General features: G+C 34.0%; 4 protein-coding genes and 1 long non-coding RNA gene across 5 annotated transcripts; 4 read left to right on the top strand and 1 right to left on the bottom strand.

Moving 5' to 3' along the window:
* Positions 1-3,364: 3,364 nt before the first annotated feature.
* On the top strand, positions 3,365-11,689 carry LOC6642609 (ATP-binding cassette sub-family G member 4). Its single transcript, XM_002065647.4, has 10 exons — positions 3,365-3,513; positions 7,136-7,533; positions 9,369-9,539; positions 9,600-9,736; positions 9,802-9,947; positions 10,012-10,250; positions 10,309-10,719; positions 10,789-10,889; positions 10,954-11,315; positions 11,380-11,689. Exons 2-10 carry the CDS (start codon positions 7,149-7,151, stop codon positions 11,519-11,521), a joined length of 2,094 nt encoding a protein of 697 aa, XP_002065683.2. The 5' UTR covers positions 3,365-3,513; positions 7,136-7,148; the 3' UTR covers positions 11,522-11,689.
* Positions 11,614-13,505, bottom strand: LOC6642608. Its single transcript, XM_002065646.4, has 2 exons — positions 11,913-13,505; positions 11,614-11,850 (listed from the first exon to the last, which is right to left on the bottom strand). Exons 1-2 carry the CDS (start codon positions 13,503-13,505, stop codon positions 11,740-11,742), a joined length of 1,704 nt encoding a protein of 567 aa, XP_002065682.1. The 3' UTR covers positions 11,614-11,739.
* On the top strand, positions 12,831-13,680 carry LOC124460157. Its single transcript, XR_006954093.1, has 2 exons — positions 12,831-12,892; positions 13,068-13,680. It is a non-coding gene; the product is annotated as an uncharacterized LOC124460157 (long non-coding RNA).
* Positions 13,681-14,260: 580 nt separating this feature from the next.
* On the top strand, positions 14,261-14,812 carry LOC6642607 (bis(5'-nucleosyl)-tetraphosphatase [asymmetrical]). Its single transcript, XM_002065645.4, has 2 exons — positions 14,261-14,466; positions 14,534-14,812. The coding sequence occupies exons 1-2, from the start codon at positions 14,297-14,299 to the stop codon at positions 14,787-14,789; spliced, it is 426 nt and encodes a 141-aa protein (XP_002065681.2). The 5' UTR covers positions 14,261-14,296; the 3' UTR covers positions 14,790-14,812.
* A 99-nt stretch (positions 14,813-14,911) lies between these two features.
* Positions 14,912-18,754, top strand: LOC6642606 (UPF0430 protein CG31712). Its single transcript, XM_002065644.4, has 4 exons — positions 14,912-15,343; positions 15,409-15,681; positions 18,026-18,109; positions 18,172-18,754. The coding sequence occupies exons 1-4, from the start codon at positions 15,023-15,025 to the stop codon at positions 18,337-18,339; spliced, it is 846 nt and encodes a 281-aa protein (XP_002065680.1). The 5' UTR covers positions 14,912-15,022; the 3' UTR covers positions 18,340-18,754.
* Positions 18,755-22,037: the final 3,283 nt, after the last annotated feature.

Raw genomic sequence — 22,037 nt, 5'->3', positions numbered from 1 at the left:
ATAATTGTAATTAAGAAATAAATAGGATATGAATTAACTGGACTAAATAGGGCTTTAGAAATTTGCACATTAATCGAAATGCATTTTTTAAAATTTTATTTAGATTACAGATGCTTCTTTGATAATTACATACCTTAGTTTTAAAATGTAAAACATCTAAAACATGTCTAGAATATCAGATCTTAAATGTTTAGCTTTTTCCTTCCATTTTTTATTAAATTGATTGCTTTTTTAGGGATAATAAAGCTTTACTACATATTTAATTATATTCCAAACATCTTTTATTGCTAAACATTCAGAAACTACATTTTTATCAAACATTTACTTCAAATTGCAAATTAATAATTTTCTTTGCAAACTTTAGACGATTAATGAATGATGTCATAAGTGAACCTATGATACGTCCAGGAAATGGTTTATGAAATATTTCAGATAATATTTATATATATTATATTCTAAAAATAATATTTTAGAATATTTAACTCACCTGAAACCACAAATTCTTTATATAGATTTACTACACAATTCGACCGAAATAATTTGGAATGTTTAAATTTGATAATAAACCTGAAACAAGCATTTTTAAGAAGCTTCTTAGTTATTCAAGATTGTGTTTAAGTATCAAAATGCTTCGTAGTTCTTTAGGGAATCAGTCATCTAAAAGACCTATTAAAGGTATGTAGCATTTATATTCAAAATCATGCCATCAGTCGCCGTGGATCGTAAAAGCCAAACGATTAAAGAGAATGATGTGACTTTCGAATCTATTCCATGCACATTTAATTTTGTTTAATTGGTCTTTATTTATATTTATATGGGTACAAGCCTCGATAACAATTGCCAATAACCAGCTATCAGCTAATCAGCTCAGGAACCAAATGCCCTCTACTATGTATAACATAACGATTCGATGGACACCCACACAAAATTTTAAAAGAAGCCGCTATGAAACAAAAAATTGGACTTTGCCTAGGCGACAACGACGACGTCGACGAATTGGATGATAACGTGTATCCGGTGGGTGGTAGTAACCCAAAATGTAATCGAGGGGAAGCTTTGATGACTGCATCATCGGGCACACTTGACCAATGTCCAGCTCTGATTGAAAATGCATTTTCCAAAGCAAATTATTTATAATTTCCTTGAACATATGTATACATGGGATGATAACTAAGGCATAAACATCAACTTTAATCTTATCTACCTATACACGATTGTGGATTTTATTTAAACTTATCAAATACTTATGTAAATTGTTATTTTTAGGAGTTAGCTTTTAACATTTAAAACCTTTCCAAACACTCCCAGGTAATTATTTGAAACAATCAAAATTGATTGGAATCCAACAAATGTCATGTCGTTTATGTAATCTCTATTATACAAAGTCAATTTGTATGTTATTTGAATAAAATTTGTTTTGCCTTTTGTCTTGGATAAATAAAATACTACATATATCTATGTACTATGTAAGTATCTGTGACTTTTTGTTTTGTTTTGTTTAAGCAACGACAAGTCAAAAGTTGAATTAAATAAATAGTAGAACAAAGTCCAAAGTTGATTCATTCTATTAAATGTGGAAAATAATTTACTACGATAATAATATGTAAATAATGTCATTGGTATACATCCTTATGCATGTATGTATATGTGTGTTTATATTTATGTAAATGTAGATTGCTGCTAATATGAATCAGATTAATTAAACCTCAATGCTTCCTGTGTAAACAATGATCAAAGTTCAACAATTAATCAATTATCTTTGGGTGATGTTCAGGTAAGTTTCTGTGTTTTAACAAAATAATCTAAAGATTCATTCATTGAGTCAGTTTGCATACGTTGAGTGATATACACATTTATTCTATTCTCTTATTATTTTATTTAGTAATTATGAGCAAGATGAACTTCATAAACTTACTTAATAATTATCATAGCAATTATAAAACAAGTTTCAGTGTTCCAGTGATCTAGTCAATGACTTTGACATGGGTTTGTAGGTCAAGTAATAATACAGGAAAATGTGTAAATTCGACTTGAACAACGTAGAAGAAACATTCATAAATAACTTATGGGAATACCCGAAATCCAAAATAAAAGATAATATGAGATGCAAGTTAATACATAAACTTAAATTTTAAATGAGATCTTAACATTGCTCTCCCTTACAAGGCAAAGAATTCGAAAGTAACCAAAGATTTTAAAAATTGAAAAGAAATATACATATCTCATAAATCAAAACAGATACAGGAGTCAAGTCGAATAAATGAGGAAAATCGGTCATGGATATGGACATTTTGCCAGTTTAAACGGAAAATTGTTATTTGGTGAGATGTTTTGGGCAAAAAGGACATTTTTGTATCTAATTCAATCTATTACCTTTTAAAAAAAACGTTATAAACCCAAAATTTAATTAAAAGACCACTTCAACACGTTAAAAAAAGGATCCTAACCACACTTTGGCTAAAAATCCGTAAAAGTTTATGTACATTATTCTATGAAAATTCTGGCCGATTACATATTTCATTGATTAGCGAATTGACAAAAACAAAAGAAGCATAAGAAGTATACGATTGATTCATGCAAAAAGCACAAAGAACTTTCACGCCAAAAACCTTCATACAAACATGCGGAACATTGTAAACTTTGCAAGATAATGCCGCAGGTATAAGTATATAGAAGCTTGCCATTGTTTTTGTTTCAACATTGGGCTCATATACAATAAAATCCAACAACAACAACAATAACAATGGTAATTGAAACAACGGCAATATACAATTTATTACGTATTACGTATATTGAGTATAAAGAAATGAAACAGCGCAAGAGAGAGGGGGAGAGAGAGTGAGAAATTCGATATGATGGACTTGTGACCCCAAAGGCATTCGGTTGTCAAGCTCTAGCGATCGCGAATTGCCATCAAGCAGGTAAAAATGTGTGTGTGTGCGTTATCAATGAAGGAAAACTACAATATACTCGTAAGTAACAACGTTAAAAACATTAATAACCAATGCGATGGCAAAATGTGTTAATAATAATAACAAAAACAAAAAACAATCAACCAGCCAGCCAGCCAGTGAGTTGATCAACGGCGCAGTAGCAGCGGTTCTCCCACAAAAACGAACCTCAAACGAACGGACTTCGGGCAGCTAGCGTCTTGATAGCTGATAAAGCTTGCATTTCTCACACAAAGATACACTCACCCGCACACTCTTTCACACACACGCACACATACACAAGCACTGACTAACTTTACCAGCTGACACCGATGTTCGGCGATCAGTCGGTTCGGTTTTCTTTCTTACCAGTCAGCTGGGAATTCTAAGGGGAAGCGCTGCTGCCCGCTAGCTGGGATTAATACTTTTTTTCGTTCGTTTGCCAGTCGCGTATTTCACATCGACCAAGACGTTTGGGGTCTCTTTTCTCTCCTTCGCGTCGAAGAAGTAGTTTAGATACTTTTATTCTATTCCATCGGGATAAAGATTTTATGATTCTTTCGATTTTGGATTGTTCGAACGGGTAAGACTGCCAAAACCGTTCTCACTCTCTCTTACTTCTCGAATTTGTGCAAAGTGTGCAAGAAACAAACATTTTGAAACGTGAATTTGATTTTAATTAAGTAATTAAGCAAATGAAGCAGTGTGTATACAAAAATATTAAATAATTAAACAAATGTCGAAGTGCTGAACAAAAAATCTTAAGAAATTTAAATGGACTGTTCTACAAAGTTAAAGCAAAGTTAACTGTCCAATGGTCAATCTATTATCACTACAAAAATTGTCATTCTTCATAATGATTTATTTTGCCAAAAAATTATGTGTGCTTAAAGTATCCAAAATTATATCTTATCAGTGGAGGAAAAATGGTGGACAATATTTTCTCCTGATCCTCAGAATACAATATAATTATAAATAAAAAAGTTACCGCCTTTTTCACAATTTAATTTTATCGAGAACACTGAAACTGAATTTCTTCTGTTTAAATTAAAAATATATGTTTCTTTTAATAAAGTTCTAAATTAAGTCATATTTGTTCGACGAAGTTATTAAAACAATTTTTTTTAAAGTTTTTTGTTAAATTTAGAGCTTAAAAGTAAATATAGAAAATATTTGAGAAATCCTTTTTAAAAAGAAAACAAAATTATTGCTATTTTCATTAATATTTTAATAAAATAAAAAATATAAAAATTTCCGCCCGATCAAGAAATAAATAAATTAATGAATATCCTTCAATTGTACGGGTTATTTAAATATTGCGCTCTTTTAGAAATAGCAATCCTTTATAAGGATCAGTTTTTATGCTTAACTTGAAAAAGTAGGAATACAAATTTAAGCATTTTTTTTAGGATTAACCTCCCTTTTAAGGATTTAAGAAGTTCAACTATAAGTTTCGATTTCACGACTTATGTATTTTGAGTTCTGAGTCACTGGGTCATATATCCAATGAATAGTTTCTTTGCATTTGCTGTGTTTGCATATTGAAATTTTTGTGAAATTGTCGCAATTTAAAAATTGAATTGTTTAGCTTTCACATAATATTACTTGCACAAACATAACAACTGTTTGGCTACGTTTTTGCTTTGTTTTTGTAAACTATTTTGAAAAATAATCATTTTACTTCCCTCTGCCCTCGATGAACAGCTGCTGTTTGTTTGTTGGTTGGTGAGTCTCCTCCGATGCTGCTCTTCTTCACAGCTGCAGCAAAAGATCATTAAACCGGTTTCGATGGATGTACATATAAAATGTATACACATATATGTATGTATGTATGTACCTAGATAGAAACATGGTTTGTCTGATTTATAATAATAATTTGAGCATACATACTACATTTTAAGAGACAGAGAGAGAAAGAAGAAAAGAAACTTAAAGAAGACAAAGGTCTTAAAAGGGAGAGATCCATAGTCAAGGTTATTAAAACATACTCGAATCACATGCAAATACGAAATGTAAACCCACAAGAAACAAAACAATTAAATACTTGCCAAACGAAACGTGACAATGCCAGAGAGATATACTTTTATATATTTAAACAAAAACAAACATATATACATATATATAAAGGTATATAGTCCATAGGTATTGAGTACTTGCATTCGTATTCTACTACTCATATTAATCAATATTGAAATAATGCTGATTAAGAGCTATCAACGTCATATTTAGGTAGCGTAGGTCTAGTCCCAGTCCCAGCGTAGCCCTTACCTAGTCCAGTGCATTGACATTGCCTGCACTTTCAAATGTGATTAAGTGTGTGTTTTTCGCATAATAATTCAATTAACTAGAGAGGCATATAAAGTTAATAATTATTATTAACAAACCAGATCATTCTTGCCTGAGTTCATAATCCAATTTTCAATTCTGATCATCATTGCAAATGTTATCTCATGGGGGGTTGAGATGATGACAACTTCGTCGTCATTCGCCACTTGTGATTGCATTTTATTGTTAATAATGGTTTTTACATATTTATATTGGAACAATGCTTTTGTTTTGATTAAATAAAATAATTATACAAACATGCTTATGTACATACATACACACTTATTTAGTAACATGGCAGATGCGCAGAATGATTTTTTTCTACAATTACATTCAATTGTGCTTATATTATTTTCCACTGTACCTTGATCTTTTCATATATGGATCATACAAGTATGTATATGGAATTTACATTGTATGTCTTTTGCATTATTTTAATCCAAAAACGTGGAGTAAGTTAAGTTGCTGTTTAAATACATATTTACTAGGAAAAAGAGTCTTTTATTGTGTGATTGAATGGATTACTAAAGATTAAGAATGGGAACAGTAGCTAGGTTAAAAAAGCTTAGATTAAACAAGACTAGAGTTAATACAAGGCATTAAAAACTCAGTATATAGCAGGGTTACTTTTAATATAATCTTAACGCTAGTTCCCCTAATATCTCTATAAATTGAACTTTGAGTTTATAGACCAATCAATCCGTTGACTTCATTAGAGACAATTATAATTAATTACGTTTATTTACCCCACCTGACAGCCCTTTTTTCCGTTTAATCTAAAGAATTTCGCTATTGCATTTTTATTCTAAAATCTGTTTTTATTATCTATGACTAGTGTAGTCTAAGTTATTATTTGTGTTAAGCTTGAACTAATTTAGCATATCAAAGGTTAACTATGACGACTTAACTTTTTTAATATTAAAGTAGTGTATAAACAATTTGTATACGTTCAAAGTGCAATTGTAAGCTTAAAGTAAACCCGTTTTCCACCAACATCGACTTTTCACATGAAAATAAATACCAAAATAAAGATAGAGTAATATAAATTGGGACACGCGTCGAGCATGACGACAGTTGCATAATTCTAAAAAAAAAATATAAAAAAATCAATCAAGCGATGGACTCGCTAAATAGAAATAGCCATATTCGTGTTAAATAAACAAAACTGGAGGTGGATAGGTAGTTAGACACAAAAGTTTTGAATGAAATGTTTGCAAATTGGACTTTAGGCATTGATTGATAGGCAATGAGGAAGTTTTTTAATTTTATGTATCTGGATTTTAAAATTCTTTAAAAGGCTAAGCAAATAAATAAAGTTAAACATTATGAATATTGGTTGAAAATAATGTTATATATGAGTTTTGAATGAAATCAGAATGAAAATTGAAATTGGTTTGTCGGCAATCTAGGATTGTGAAATGCTTTAAATTCGCCTTAAGGTATGCTATAATCAGTTGAAGATTTAACATTTTATGGATAGAATGATTAAATCTTTTTCATAAAAATTGTTTGCAATGAGAAAGGTTTTTTCTCTGCAGAGAATTTTCAAAGGTCTTGATCATTTTCGGGAAAAATAGTTCTTAAACTACTTATTGCATACGTTAGGGAGTAATTTTTCTCAATTAACATATTTCGGTTGGACACTGATGCCATCTGGTTATTTCTTTTCTTTGTAATTATAAAGCAATATTTTAAGAAAGATTTATTTATTTATTCACTTATGTATTTTATCCACAGTTAAGATAATATTTGATCACTATAAAATGGTGAAATTGTTAAAATTTTCAATAATTTTTGTAACAGAAATTTCAATTCGAATATCTTACAATTTATATCAATTTATATCAATTTATAATTTATAATTTTTGGTAATTTTGCAGTTAATCCAAAAGAATGCTAAACGCCAGGGAGCAATTCTTCAATGGCGGCAATGGAGATGGAAGTGTTGCTGGCCTTGGTCTGGGCATAGAAATAACTGAATATGGCGTTTCAAATGGCGGACGTGTCTATAATACGACGACAGTGCCCATGACAAGTGCCAGCAGTTGGCGTACAACAACGACGACAACAAATTCTACAGGCAATGCCACAGCCTCGACCACGCCTAGTTCCGCTCAGGTCTCCTCGAGTGCCGTAGTAACTAAGACCCCTTTGGAACCTGTAGCCGAAGAGGATGTCCACTTCGATACAGATGCCCTATCAAATTTACCAGCCAGAGATCCAGTGGATATTGAATTCAAAGAATTGTCGCTGACAGTGAATTTGGGTTTCAATCGAGGTAAGTCGTCGCATGGATGGAGGCATTTATGATTGAACATGAACATTTTCGGTATAATAAATAAGTATATTGTGATAAGATTGGCAGAACAAGAAAAAAAAACACGAAACGGTAACAAAATTTGCCAGCTAAATGTGACTATTAAAACTCATTTTTATGAGTATTTATTAGTATCGGCTACTTTTAAAAGGGCAAACTGTTTGGTAACTCTCGCGGACATCTGCCTATGTAGGCCTGATATAAGTATATCCAAAGTTTTCAAATTTCTGCCAAAACTGCTGTATTCTTTCAAGGTTGAAGCTAAACAACATACCAACCATAAGTGCTTGCTTTGCTAGTCTTTAACCATTGATAAGATAAGCATAACCTTGCCCCTGTCCCTGCCACTGCCCCTGCCACCGGGGCTGCCATTGGCAATTGGGGAAAGACAAAGGGAATTAATCAATTACTCATTTTATTATAATTATAACTATTTAAGGGTATGAACAATTTCTTACATGTGATTTAAATTAAATTTTTAAAAGAATAAAAGAAACCATCTATTTGGAAAAAATTTGAAAATATATTGACACAAGGATTTCATAAAAACTGCAAGTTTTCAACTTCTAAGTATTAGAAAATGGTATTATGGTATGACGAAAGTATTGATTTTATATACTTTTGGATTCCATAGTTGAGAAACTCTTACCAAAAAAAGAATTTTAAACATTTTGTCAAAATATGAAGGGTATTTAGTATTCGACTTCATGTCGAAGTTGGGTTTAATAAATGATTGTACATATAAAATACACATTTCAAAGTTCATTTAAAGGCATATAACATTTTCCTATCGATATAGTACATAAATGTGCCCCTGGTAACTGTAATTTGATTACAGTTAGATTCCTTGACTCGTGGTGATAATTAACTAACTATAAACGATATAAAATTGGTACATTAATATTACATAATAAATGATTCAGTTAGTGCATATTATATAATATTCCATGACTTAACAGACTGATTGTTGTAGGAACATAGAAGTTACATTTTTTTTTTGTAGATTTGGCATTAGAAAAACCTTATTAGTAAACCAATAGAAAATGGATAAAATTGAACGCAATTTTAAAGCGTTTTCTGTAGAACAATCCCAAGGTATTGATTATAAGGTTTGGTTTACGAAGCTATGTAACATAAGACACTCCATTTTTGCATGCCATCACGTAGCGGCAAATTAAGTATACGCCCGATGTGCCAAAAAATCTAACAAAATTTACATATGTCTTGTTCATGACAATAAGGTAAATAATCAGGAAAGTTGAAAATATTATATTATAGAAATGTTGGAAATTAAATTAACAAAATTAAGATTTTCGAGCTTAATGCGAGTTTTGTATTTTATGAATTCACTACATGATCCTTTTATGGCCATAGGGGGATTCCTTCACTGCCCTTCACCCCTTGATAGCTTTCAATTCTAAACTGCTTTCATTTAACAATGTTGTCAGTTTTATTTCTGCCATCTCTGGAAAAAATAAACATAATTCCATTATTAACCTACAACTCAAATTGTTATTTCTATGCTTTTAATATACATAATGTCGACACGGTCAACTTTTAATCGAGATCAGAAACACTAGAAATTAGTTTTTCCCCCTTGTTTAATATATTCGACGTTATGCATTAGCCGGTCAAAAGCTGTCCCCATGAACTTTATTTAAACTAAGATGAATCTCTTTGTACATATTCAAAAAAATTAATGATTAAGTGTGCGACAATTAAATGCGCTTGTCATAAACGTCTTGAATGGCTGTTAAATACATTTTTTATCGTTTCATTAAACTCATAATTTGCAGGTTCCAAAGAGATTTTACACAATGTTAATGGTAAATTTCCGGGTAGCCAATTGATTGCCATTATGGGTCCATCAGGAGCTGGCAAATCGACATTATTGGATGCCCTATCGGGTTTCAAGACAACTGGCGTAGATGGATCTATCCTATTGAATGGAAGGCGACGGGACTTGCGTAAGTAAAACAAGAAAAAGAAGAACAATTCTTTTATTTACTTTACTTGTTATTTTTTAGCTTCATTCCGCCGCATGTCCTGCTATATTACACAGGACGATCGTTTGCAGCCTTTGTTAACCGTTAATGAGAACATGCATATAGCCGCTGATCTGAAATTGGGCGAGAATGTTAGCTACGAGGAGAAAGAAACTCGTGTAAGTAACTTTAAACTTTTTGTAAATCTTAAGAAATTTATTTACAATTATTGCCCTTTTTCCAGATTGAAGATATTTTGCTACTTTTGGGTCTTTACGATCACGATCAGACTTTGACAATGCGCCTGTCTGGTGGCCAGAAAAAGAGGCTATCCATTGCCATGGAATTAATCAATAATCCAACAGTTATGTTCTTGGACGAGCCCACAACGTAAGTTTTACAAAGATTTTCCCTTTTATCGGGAATACTAACGAAATTTCTTGTCAAATTACAGCGGCTTGGATAGTAGTTCCTGCACCAAAGTTCTGGAATTGCTGAAGAAACTAACATCCCAGGGTCGCACCATTATTTGCACCATACATCAACCTACTGCCAAATTATTCCAGATCTTTGATCAGGTGTATGTTCTATCCGCCGGCAATTGTGTCTATCAGGGAGGTACTGAAAAATTGGTGCCATTCCTTCAGGCAGTCGACTTGCCCTGCCCCATGTACCACAATCCCGCTGATTACAGTAAGTGAATGAAAATTGTATGATGAAAATTGAATTTTATTACTATCTTTTCTTACAGTCATCGAGTTGGCCTGTGGCGAGTATGGCTACGACAAGATAGACACACTGAAAAGTGCCACAGAGAATGGCAGTTGTCTCACCTGGTTTAATAATCCCAGCGCTGTGATGCGAGCCGAAACTCTAATGCGCAAGAATCCCATTCCAAGACGTACCAAAACTCGTTCACTGGAGAATACCAGCTATACGAATCAATGTTCGGTGCTCCTGCGACGTGGCTACATCAAGGCGAAACGAGACACCACCATGACACATTTGCGCATTGGCGTCAATATTGCTGTGGCCATACTCTTTGGTGCCATCTATGATCATACAGGAGCTGAAGGATCACGTGTATTAGATAACTATAATCTACTATTTGCCATACTGATGCATCATTCCATGACGACCATGATGTTGACGGTGCTAACATGTAAGTTAGAAACATTGGCGGATCCAATCGATTGGCTGAATATTTATTTGTTTATTTCTCTATATTTAGTCCCAATTGAGATGTCAATTTTGCTTAAGGAACATTTTAATCGTTGGTATTCACTTAAGGCCTATTATACATCCATGACTTTGGTAGATCTGCCCATATCGGTGAGTTACCCCCTTTGAGTTGTCACCACTTTGAACTCATTTCAATTGTTTTAAATTCTTATAGATAATCAGTTGCTTCTTGTTTACGGCCATTATATATTTGTGGAGTTATCAGCCCATGGAATGGGTGCGCTTTTGGATGTTCTTTGCCATTAGTTTGCTTACTGTGTTCGTGGGCCATAGTTTTGGCCTAATGATTGGCGCCTGGTTCGATGTGACCAATGGCACATTCTTGGCTCCAGTTCTAACCATTCCGCAGATGATGTTTGCCGGTTTTGGTGTAACGTTGAGAGATTTGCCAAGCTATCTAAAATGGGGAAGTCATGTATCATACTTACGTTATGGCCTGGAGGGTTTCATAGCGGCCATTTATGGACTGGACCGCGGAGTTTTGCCTTGCGATGAGGCGCCCTATTGTCACTATAGGTAAGGAAACATGACTATTACCTCACATTGAGTATTTTTTTATCATTATGTCTTGTCTCTGCAGATATCCAAAGAAGTTTCTGGAAGAGATCACCATGTCTGGTGATCAGTTCTGGAACGATGTACTTGCCCTCAGCGCAATGACTGTTATATTTAGATTAATATCCTTTATAGTGCTCAAAGCCAAAATCAAGTCTGTCAGATGAGCAGATCAAAATCACACCGAAATGCATTTCAAACAAAAATCCTTGCCTTGTATTATACATTAATCAAAAAAAAAAAAAAGAAGAAAAAAGAGTAATTGTTGAATTTTACATTTAGTTCTAACGATTTATATTTAAATAAATATGTACATGTACATAAATTTTTGTTAATTAAAGCTAAAGTTATTGGGGGTATAGCATCTATTCATATCACATGATCTCTATATACTGAGCCCTAAAGCCACATCGCTTTCATCTTTTTTTGTCTCGCTTGACGCCTCCAAAAGTTCCTGAAGTTCTTTGGCATTGGATGCCATTTTATCCGAGTGAAGCTGCAATATATAACATTTATTAATAATTACAATAAACTAAGTTTTTCATAAAGATGGCATACCACAACAACTTTTTGACCCAATGACTCCAGAAGACGACGCTTAAGACGCATCAGCGATGTGGGTTGTTGGCTGAACCTTAAAGTCTGCTGTGGAGTGAGAAGCTCAACAAAATATATCTTCGACGGATTGGAGACCGTTTGAACACGTAAACTGGGTAAGTTAATGCCACTGATCGGACAAACCAAATCGACACCTTCAATTTCCGCATCTGATGTTAAATCTCTTGCATATGTGGTTAAGTCTGAACGATCCTTAAGTAAATAGCTTGGGGTGCGGGCAAACTCCTTGAAGATTTCTTGGCTCTGCAGCTCGGACCAAGATGGTTGTTCTATGGCTATGGCAGATCGCAGGGTTGTTAGACGGCTATCTACTTTTGGTTGTGCACGTTGACGTCGTTGTGAGGCCTTTAAATCTTCGGCAGCATCGATCAGCTGTTTGGAATAGTGGCCAAAACAACTCAAGGAGAGGCAAGTGTCCACCAGATTATCTGGGAAATAGTCATACTCTCGATTTTCCAATTTCCTAAGAGCTACCAATTCCAATTGCTTAAGTCGCGAAGCACTAAACTGGATATTTAGTTGTGCACTGGCCCAAAGAAAAGTGGCAAAGTCCTTGGCACGCATATTCAGGGGACTCAGTCGATCGACTAAAACTTTGAGGCAATCGGATTGATCCCATAGCTGCTCGGCAAAAAATGCCAAGATATGGGTTAGTCCACGAGGTTCGAGCTGTGAGATTTCTGCAGGATTCATGCAGATATTGGCCAAATGGCGGCACACTTCTTCAGTCCCAGCACGTTGTAGGCGCAAAGACTTTACATATGACACAAGTAGAGCATCCTGGCCATTGCCGAGTTGTATACTCAAAATTCCTCTTATTAGAGCTGATTCAAAAGCTTCTCTAAGCTCTCCAGTGACCAAAGTTGATGTCTTATACGCGGCATTGCAAATGACAGCCAAATCCATTTCGCTCAAGTTAGGTAAGTGCTTCTCCAAATGAGATTCTAGCAAAGATCTCAATTCGCTGGTGTTCTGCGTCTTCTTCTGAAGACCCAAATAGAAGCAAACCTGAACGAATCGCTCTTTGCTATCGTCATGATGAAATTCTCTGGCCAACCGGTTTACGGCCTTGTAATAGAAATCTGTTCTTTTCAGCCAGTTGGGAATCAAGAAGAGAAACGCGTACAATGTTTCCAGGACAGTGGTTGTATCCATCTTGTCCAGCTGACTCACACACTGAGCATCTAGGGCATTCAATGCCATGGCATATTTGGGAGTCGCTGCATTAGCTCTATAACTTGAAGCGTGAATAATCAGAGCTGGTAACTGGGAGGCGGCTGTCTTCTCCACCGATCGCTGGAAATAACGATCATCTGTTATGGGAAAATAGTCAGCATAGCGAATGGTGGTCGGCGACAGGACATGATTCTCGTCCTTGTACCTTTCAACGGCAATGTGCTTTGCGAAACGGGCGAGCAAAGTGCCGGCTTCATCCGAGGTCTCCCGCACCACATCTCGAAGTGTAAAGGAAGCATAACCCTTGGAGCTGGAACCAATAGAGACTCCGGCCAAGCGGCGGAGTAAACCGTACATAATGTATGTAATATTTATGTAATGAATTCACTAAAAACAAAAACGTGCGCCCTGAGAGTGTTAACTTCTGTTTCAGTGTTGGACAATATCTAATTTTAGTTCAAAACATGCTGGTATGACACTAATCTTTCTTTTGTACTAAATTTACTTATTAAATTTAAATGTTATCACAGAATATTTTAATGAAATGCTCAAATATTTAAATTTAAAGTTAACTCCAAGAACTTAACATATTTTTTCCAATTAATCCCGAATGGTTATGCAATATATGTTGAAAAATCGATCTCGCTAGATATAGAATCAGATTCTTTAAGTTGTCCATATTCCATTTCTGCCTCTATCCCATCGACCATGCCGGGCTTTGTTAGCAATTCAAATCGACCACCATCAAGTGATTCCACTCTCTTACGAATTATATGCAAACGGTGGCTCAATAAAATTTGACCAGTCAAGACATCTGCACATTGGCAATATATAAAGTATGTATCAGGAACCCAACGAAATTCATTCACATCCAGGTCACGAAATATTAGAATCTTTTGCGATTTACTGATAATATCTGGAAAATAGCATTTAAAATATGACTTAGGACACAACATTGTGAAGAGAATTCGGATTGTTTTAATATTGAAATTTCTGAGCTTCTTTTGTATTGAGGCATAGATATAAGTCTACTAGAATAAATACATATCAACAATTTCAAAATTATACGTTGTGATTTAGTTTTGTAGTCCAATCCAATTTTGACGTTTCCCAACACTGTTCAATCACCTGTAAGAAACACCGACAAGATGAAGAAGGCGGCAGGTTTTGTCCTTTTCAGGCGGCTATGTGGACAAATTGAATACCTATTATTGAAGGCGTCCTACGGCGATTTTCACTGGAGCTCTCCCAAAGGACACGTGGACCCAGGAGAAGATGATTTTACAACTGCACTGCGTGAGACCAAGGAAGAAGCCGGGCAAGTGTCTCAAGAAGTAACAAAAACTATTAGTTCAGTTATACAATGAAACTGCTTGTGTTTCCAGATATGAGGAAAAGGATCTAATTATACACCGCGACACACCGCTCACTCTGAACTACCAGGTTAAAGGAAAACCAAAAATAGTTATCTACTGGCTTGCTGAACTGCGAGACCCTAATCAGGAGCCCATTCTCTCTGAAGAACATACCGCGCTGAAGTGGCTAACCAAGGAGGCGGCTAAGGAATGCGTCGGATTTAAAGACAATCAAGATATGATTGATAAATTCCATGAAATGATCTTAGCTAAAGATAAAAAATAAAACCAAAACATTCAAGCAAATGACACGATTCGTGTGTTGTAAGTTGTTGTCAATTATTGAAACGATCCAACCCTGCAAAAAAATAAACACAAAACACCGAACAGTGTTGGCCAGCAAAACCGCATTTTACGTCACCCAATACTGTTTTCAAGGAAATTTTTTCTGGCAGAATTGATTTGTTGGAGAGCGTGAAAAAAACAATAAATTTGTGTACGCAGTAAATAGGAAAAAACATGGTATCACGTTCGCGCAGTCCCAGTCCCACGGCGAAACGCCGACATCACAAAAGCAAAAATAAAAAACGCAGTAAGTCACACAATCGGGACCGGGACCACAAATCCTCAGAGATGAACCATCATGGGCGACGCGATAGAGAGAGGGAAAGGGACAGACACCGCAGTGACAGGCACATCGAACGGGAACGAGATTATAGGCATTCGCCATCAATTTCAAAGTCACGGAAACGCTCCTCCTCCAGCAGTGATAGCCCCTACTCGGATCACGAGTCCCAGCGCAGTAGACACAAGCGCACCCGTTTCAAGAAGCTCGATGAGGTAGGTCAACAGTTAGGTTATCTTGCACTTGACTTCCAATCCAAGGCTCCTTTTTCGTTTTGCAGCAAAATCAATTGCAAGTTGAGCGTCTGGCTGAAATGGAACGCCAACGTCGGCAAAAAGAGGCAGAACAAAAAACAATCGAAGAGGAGGCAGCCAAACGCATTGAAATGCTTGTCAAAAAACGTGTCGAGGAGGAGCTCGAAAAACGACGCGACGAAATCGAACAGGAGGTGAATAGGCGCGTTGAGACAGCCAAAGCAGAAATGGAACGAGAAATGATGCTGGAGCTGGAGAAGCGGCGAGAACAGATACGCGAAGAAGAACGCCGTCGCGAGGTAGGTGCTCGTATTCAGATTTCGCTGGACGACTGCTGCTACTATCACTACTACTATCCACTACTACTGAACTCACACCAAAATACAGCAAAACGAACCGAACCCAACCAACCAACCAAAACCACAAACAATACACAGCAGTTGCAAACAGTCGTCTTTAAAAAATGCTACCAGAAATTGTTGCAGCTATGGTCAACGGTGGTGACGGTGGCCCAGTGTGATTGCGTGTGGGAGTGAGCTGTTGTTTCCGCATAACATAACAGGGTTCCGACCGAATATTATCACCAGCACTGTATTATACTAACCCACCCCCATTTGTTACTTCTGCTGAAGACTATATATAGTATGAAATTAGCTATTATTTCTATTCGATGATTAGCCTAAATGTTTTCAAAGCCACTTAGCTCGCTTTTGTCTTTTAATCTGAAATACCTTTAACATTAAGGTTTCAGGTTTTCTTATTCTTCTCGGATTACAAAATTCTTCTGCGATTTCTGCAAACTACAAAAATATAGTCCATATAAACATCACAACATTGTTAACCAAATCAGCACCAAATTCATGAATATATACTAACCAATAGATTGTTGCAATCACCTCTATTTGCATTAGCTTTAACAATTTGGGTTTGGGTTGGGTAATTCAGCTCTGTTCCCGCTCCCCTCGCTTCCGCCTATACCGACACTGAGCCACTGGGCACATGGCTGCCACATTTCACCTTCTTTTCTATCTTCTTGCCAATAATTTTGTAATTTTTATTTTTCCTACCAAAGAAAAGAGAAAATGCCAAAAAATATGGCGACATTTGCCAAGCAAACCAAACAAAAAAAAAAAAAAACAAAAACCTAAAATGTCGCATGTCTTTTGCAACTTTGATGACCAGAACTATTCTTGCATACCTTTTTAGCTTCATCTTTTGATTTCATTTGACATAATTATTGATATTTTTGTTATTGGTTCCATATATATACATTTATTTGTGTTTTTTTTTTTTGAATTTGTATAACTCGTTGTTGTTACTGCGAGCAATAACTACTACGCTTCCTGTAGACTGTAAACAAACAAAGCGAGGCTACCTTCTATATAAACTCGTTCGTTTTGTGTGTATGGATGTGTATATATATATATATAATGTACATATATGTGAGACCCGGTATGCGTGTGCGTGTGCGTGTCTGAGATTACAAACTCACCCGAAACTCACACCCACTTAAGGTCCTCGACTCAAGTTTCGATACCACAGAAGTTTTAGCGGCTCCCCTGGATGAAGTGTCGCTTATAAACCTTATACAAATCTACACTACGACGCATGCTCAGGGAGGGGGGAAAACGTGTTAGTTTCTAGTTAGAAATACATGAATTAGTTTCTGTTCGTGGGGGGAATTGGAAAATAAGAAACAGAATGTTATACAATAACAAAAAAGTGCGGCCTAAACATATTACGGGTGAGTTCCACAAAGCCATCGATACAATCAATACAAACCAACTACATAAGCGGAATGGATAAAAGTCATAAAAACAACAACAAATGTGAACAATGAGAGAATGTTCTTGGCCAATTTGCTTAGCTCCACCTAGTGTAGTAGCAGTATTTTAAGCCCGGATACGCCAGTTATCTTCCTTACTATAAGTATGGACGGATTTGAACTAGTTGCGCCGTCCTGCCTTATTTACCATACACATTTCACAAAGCAATCTTTTGCAAAAGAAAGAAAAAACAAAACACACTAAACCAAAGAATCGAAAACGAAATTAACATAAAACAATTTAGCCATTTTATACTGGAAATATGATCTATTTAAAATAGTAAGTAGAAAACTACAAAAACACAAAAAAAAAAAAATAATTGAATAAAACAAAAAGAAGACAAAATTTAAGCAAAATCTAGTACATTTGTTTATGTTGTGTGCTCTCTATTTCTCTTTTATTACCTATGTACTTACTTTATTGTGAACGAAATAAACTAAAATAAAATACCACACACTTAGTTTATATTTTCATTCTTATTAGACCCTACTAAATGTTAATATATATATAATATATATAATTATTTTTTTTGTACCTTTCACCACAAAAATTCTATTTATATTTATGTAACATATCTGTAAAACATAAAATTAGACTTAACTGCCTTTGCAGCTTCCCATCAAATGCCAAAACGTCGCCGCGAGTCGCTGATGTTAAAAATGATACAAAAAAAGAAAAAGAAACTACAAAAAAAGAAAAACATACAAATCTAAAATATAAAATAAACTGTTTCTATATATCCTACAATTAGTTATAAGACTGCTGTCAAAGCTTTGAACATCATTTATTAATACGTTGTTTAATTTGGGTTTTATAGGAGGAAGAAAAACAAAAACGCGAAGAACTTGAAGAAATTTTGGCCGAAAACAATCGCAAAATCGAAGAGGCGCAAAGAAAATTGGTAAGTTAGCACTAAAAAATATGTGTAAAACATTTTGTATCAATTTATTCTCTTCTAAATAGGCCGAAGAACGCTTAGCCATTATTGAAGAGCAACGTCTGATGGATGAGGAAAGGCAGCGAATGCGCAAGGAGCAGGAGAAACGTGTCAAAGAGGAACAAAAGGTCATATTGGGAAAGAATAATTCCAGGCCAAAGCTATCGTTCTCCCTCAAACCCGGTGCATTATGAGTCCCATAGGAGGCCGCGCATCTGCGTATCCTTGTTAATAGCTTTTTGCTTTTTTACCTCATCAACACTTTGATTGTAATTGAAACTGTTTAAAGCATTTCCCTTGTTGTCAATAGTGTTCATTTTCTTTTTTTACTTAATTTAATTTAATTATTTTTTGCATATAACGCTTAACGTGGTCGTCAAAAGCAATCAAAGTGTTTTTGGGGTTCTACGTTTTCATTGTATACATATATATTTATACTATTATAAAATAGTTTAAATTTTTTTCAAAATTGCCAATTATTCGGACATATTATACAGCTCTAAATAGTACAATATGCTAGCAATTTACCTACAATATTCTTTTTTTTTTTAAACTATTACAACAATACAATGTGAGACGATTGAATGAATATACATTAACTTATATGTAGTGCATCGTATTGTTTAAAATTCTGAAAATCAACTCAAAATACCAAACAAAACCAAAAAAAAAAAAACAACAGAAAAGTGAATATGTATTTGCAAGTTTTTGATATTTCAAGAAAATAAATTTAAACTTTAAACATCAATAATTACATCACAAAGAATATAAATACATTTTTTCATCAAAACTGGGAAATTTTATTTCTATTACAGCATATATGAATATGGTATCTATTTTTTATACCTTAATATTAAAAAAAAAAATTGGGCTAATTTATTTTAATCTATTTTTACACCCAAGGGTAAGTCGTAATAAATTCTATAACTGAGGCTTTAAATTTATTAATTAATTCTTTACCTATGTTCGATTCTTATTTTTCGTTTTATCGTTTTCCCAATAATATTATGAATCATATCCTTTTTCAATATTGAAAAAAAGGTTTTCTTTTTCAATTTCAAATCAGCGGACCACAAATTTAGCATTTTTAATAATATAGTTTATTTAACTGACAATGAGTAAATGTTTTAAAAATTATCTTAAATGTAACTTAATGTATAGCGGAACGTCACTCTTCATTTTGTACGACGGCCTTTGTGCTTTGATTTGGAGATTCGACTTTTTGCTCCTTTTTCTTTGGAAATCTCCTGCTGCTTGAACTCCGCACGCCTATATCTTATAGTTCTGGCAGACACATTGATGTCGTACTGAACAGAAAGTCCCCTTTGAATCATAGCGGAGGTCATAGAGGGATTCTTAATGGACATCCTTCTGATAAGATTATCTTCTCTGCTGGTGGTTTTACGCACTGAGGGCTTCCGTTCGGCATTCTTGAAGTTTCCGCTCTCCTTAACATGGTTGAGAGCATTGTACACCTTAGTTCGAGAACACCGTAGTTTATTTGCAATCATTGTGATTGAGGTCCCAAGAGATTTTAGATGATAAATGACTTCCCGCTCGACTTCAGTACACCAAGATCCTCCTGCCATATTGATCACAATTTGTGTTGATTGTACAGCTGTTTGACTGTTTCACAAGTTTGGTATCGATCAAAGGATTGCAATGGCTTATAACCGTTCTGGAAGCGTTAACTGTTTGGGAATTGTAAGGGCATGCTGGCTGAAACAAAAAAGGATTGCAAGTGGACCTTTTTTGTGCCTACCTGTTTGCGTAACCTGCGGTCACTCCCACCTACCTACTAGTGTCATCCGCGGTGGAAGGAACACTTCTTCGTTGACCTTTTTTGCAATACCTAAAGCAAAGGACGTTGTCCTTGTCCAATCAACATATCATAATCTATATCAATCCTTGTCATTAAAGATACAACTTTGATGAATTTTCTTTCATTTTTATTTATGGGACTTAAAAAGTTTTATGATTTAAGTTTTACTCCTTTCATTTTTCATTTGATAACATGTAAGATTTTTCTTCAAGCTTTCTTAGTTTTGTTGGTTATGCTTGCAAATTAGTTATAAATATTTATTTAGATATATGTATGTATATATTTGTATATATTACTTGATTCGTTTATGTTGTTGTATGCAAATATAAATATATCATGTAATTTAGCATTTTCTCGCTTGCTTCTTGGCGCCAAAGCGAATTCAATTAAATTTCCATTTGTTCCATCAGCCAACAATTTTCAATATCAAGTCTTTCAATTTAAGTAAGTACTTCTGCATATTTACCAATGATTTATTAGTTTTAAATAAAAATATATACGTTTCATTTAAGAAGAATCTTTTTATAGCACTTACATAATTAGCAGCTGAAGAAAGCAGAAAGGGTTTTTTCTTTTGTTTGTTGTTTAAATATAGTTTACTTTAATTGCACTTGAGAGTTTTCAGTTTTGGTTTTCTTTTTTTTTACTTCAAAGTTCTATAATGAGAAATCATAGGCAATACTTTCCCACACCGATTAAGTGTGCGTTTTTTATTTTATTTCATTTATTCTTTAAATAATAATCATAATCATAATAATAATAATAATAATATGCATAAAAAATAACAAATAAAATGTAAATGATAATAAAATAGTTTAAATATATATAGTTTTTGTTTCGTTTTAAATGTAATAAAATGAAACTAAAATGAAGTAAGTCGTCGCTCCGACTTTGCTATACCATGCATCAAAAGCAATAACTCTTTGAAATTCATATGACCAAATTGATATGTAAGTCCATCTCACTCACTCGCATAAGCACTTTAGCGCAAATACATTTTATCTGATTTTTGTGAAATTTCATAGGTCGATAGATATAAACAACAAATATTAGTGTCTCAAATTAATTAATATATGAGGGCAAAAGTGGAAACTTGATTTGCGTATACACCAAACGAGTCTAAATGTTAAATTCGATGGCTCTAATTCTCATAGTTTCCGAAATCTAGCTGGTAAAACAGACGGACAAGGACATTTATGGGTTTGAAAACGGTTTTGCTACAGTTTTGATGAATTATATATTTGATATCACTCTAAGGTTGCATGGTATAAAAACGTTCAAAAGTTTCGCAAACATACTTGACGAAAAAATGGCATCATAAAATTGCATCTATGAGAAAAGAAATAATTAAAGTTATAATGATAATTTTAAAATTTATATATACAGCTTCATTCATTTAACAATCCTCAATCCTTTTGCTTTTACATGCAATTTATGGTTAGTTTTGTTTTCAATTTTTTTTTTTTTTGTTCAAAACTTTTAATTTGATTAATTGTTTTCTTTAAATTTGTTTTTAGAGTAAGCCCAAAACTGAGAAATTTCATTTTGTTGTTGTTGCTGCTGCTGCTGCTGCTTTTGGGTCCCACACAATTTCGCTAATTATACAAATATCGGTTATTCACATTATTACAATTTATTAAATATATAGTATATATACTTATATATTTTGCCTTTTGTTTTATTTTGTTCTCTAGTTCTTTTGATTACATTTTGCTGGCTAAATTTAAATTCAAATTGCAAATAGGAAATAGTTTAAACATTTGATATAATGTAAATGTGTGTGTGTGTATGTGTGTTTGAAATGATTCTATGCCTTTGGTTTTGTTTTTTACATTAAATGTGTAGAAAAATTCGTTAAATTGATTTGCATTTCATTTTTAATATAATATTCTTTTTATTTTTTTTAAATATATATATTTGTTTTTTATCTTTATTTGATTTGATTCGGTTTAGTTTATATGTTTATTATTTTTTTTTGTTAGCCACAAATATAAATTGTTCAATTGGCTAGAAAAATGGCTCTTTAAGTTTTGTCGGCTGCACAGCCATAATAATTGTTTAAATATTTAG

Source organism: Drosophila willistoni (assembly GCF_018902025.1).
Source record: "Drosophila willistoni isolate 14030-0811.24 chromosome 2R unlocalized genomic scaffold, UCI_dwil_1.1 Seg167, whole genome shotgun sequence".
Lineage (NCBI taxonomy): Eukaryota > Metazoa > Arthropoda > Insecta > Diptera > Drosophilidae > Drosophila > Drosophila willistoni.
Note: the sequence above shows the minus strand (reverse complement) of the source record. Positions and strands in the feature narration are given on the sequence as shown.

Bases quoted from the DNA above. Each gene is read 5' to 3' on its own strand.
- LOC6642609 (XM_002065647.4), top strand. From the start codon at position 7,149: ATGCTAAACGCCAGGGAGCAATTCTTCAATGGCGGCAATGGAGATGGA. The intron at 9,737-9,801 runs GTAAGTAACTTT...CCCTTTTTCCAG, and splicing joins ACGAGGAGAAAGAAACTCGT to ATTGAAGATATTTTGCTACT. The intron at 11,316-11,379 runs GTAAGGAAACAT...TTGTCTCTGCAG, and splicing joins GCGCCCTATTGTCACTATAG to ATATCCAAAGAAGTTTCTGG.
- LOC6642608 (XM_002065646.4), bottom strand. From the start codon at position 13,505: ATGTACGGTTTACTCCGCCGCTTGGCCGGAGTCTCTATTGGTTCCAGC. The intron at 11,851-11,912 runs GTATGCCATCTT...TATATATTGCAG, and splicing joins TGGGTCAAAAAGTTGTTGTG to CTTCACTCGGATAAAATGGC.
- LOC6642607 (XM_002065645.4), top strand. From the start codon at position 14,297: ATGAAGAAGGCGGCAGGTTTTGTCCTTTTCAGGCGGCTATGTGGACAA. The intron at 14,467-14,533 runs GCAAGTGTCTCA...TTGTGTTTCCAG, and splicing joins GAGACCAAGGAAGAAGCCGG to ATATGAGGAAAAGGATCTAA.
- LOC6642606 (XM_002065644.4), top strand. From the start codon at position 15,023: ATGGTATCACGTTCGCGCAGTCCCAGTCCCACGGCGAAACGCCGACAT. The intron at 15,344-15,408 runs GTAGGTCAACAG...TTCGTTTTGCAG, and splicing joins GTTTCAAGAAGCTCGATGAG to CAAAATCAATTGCAAGTTGA. The intron at 15,682-18,025 runs GTAGGTGCTCGT...TGGGTTTTATAG, and splicing joins AAGAAGAACGCCGTCGCGAG to GAGGAAGAAAAACAAAAACG.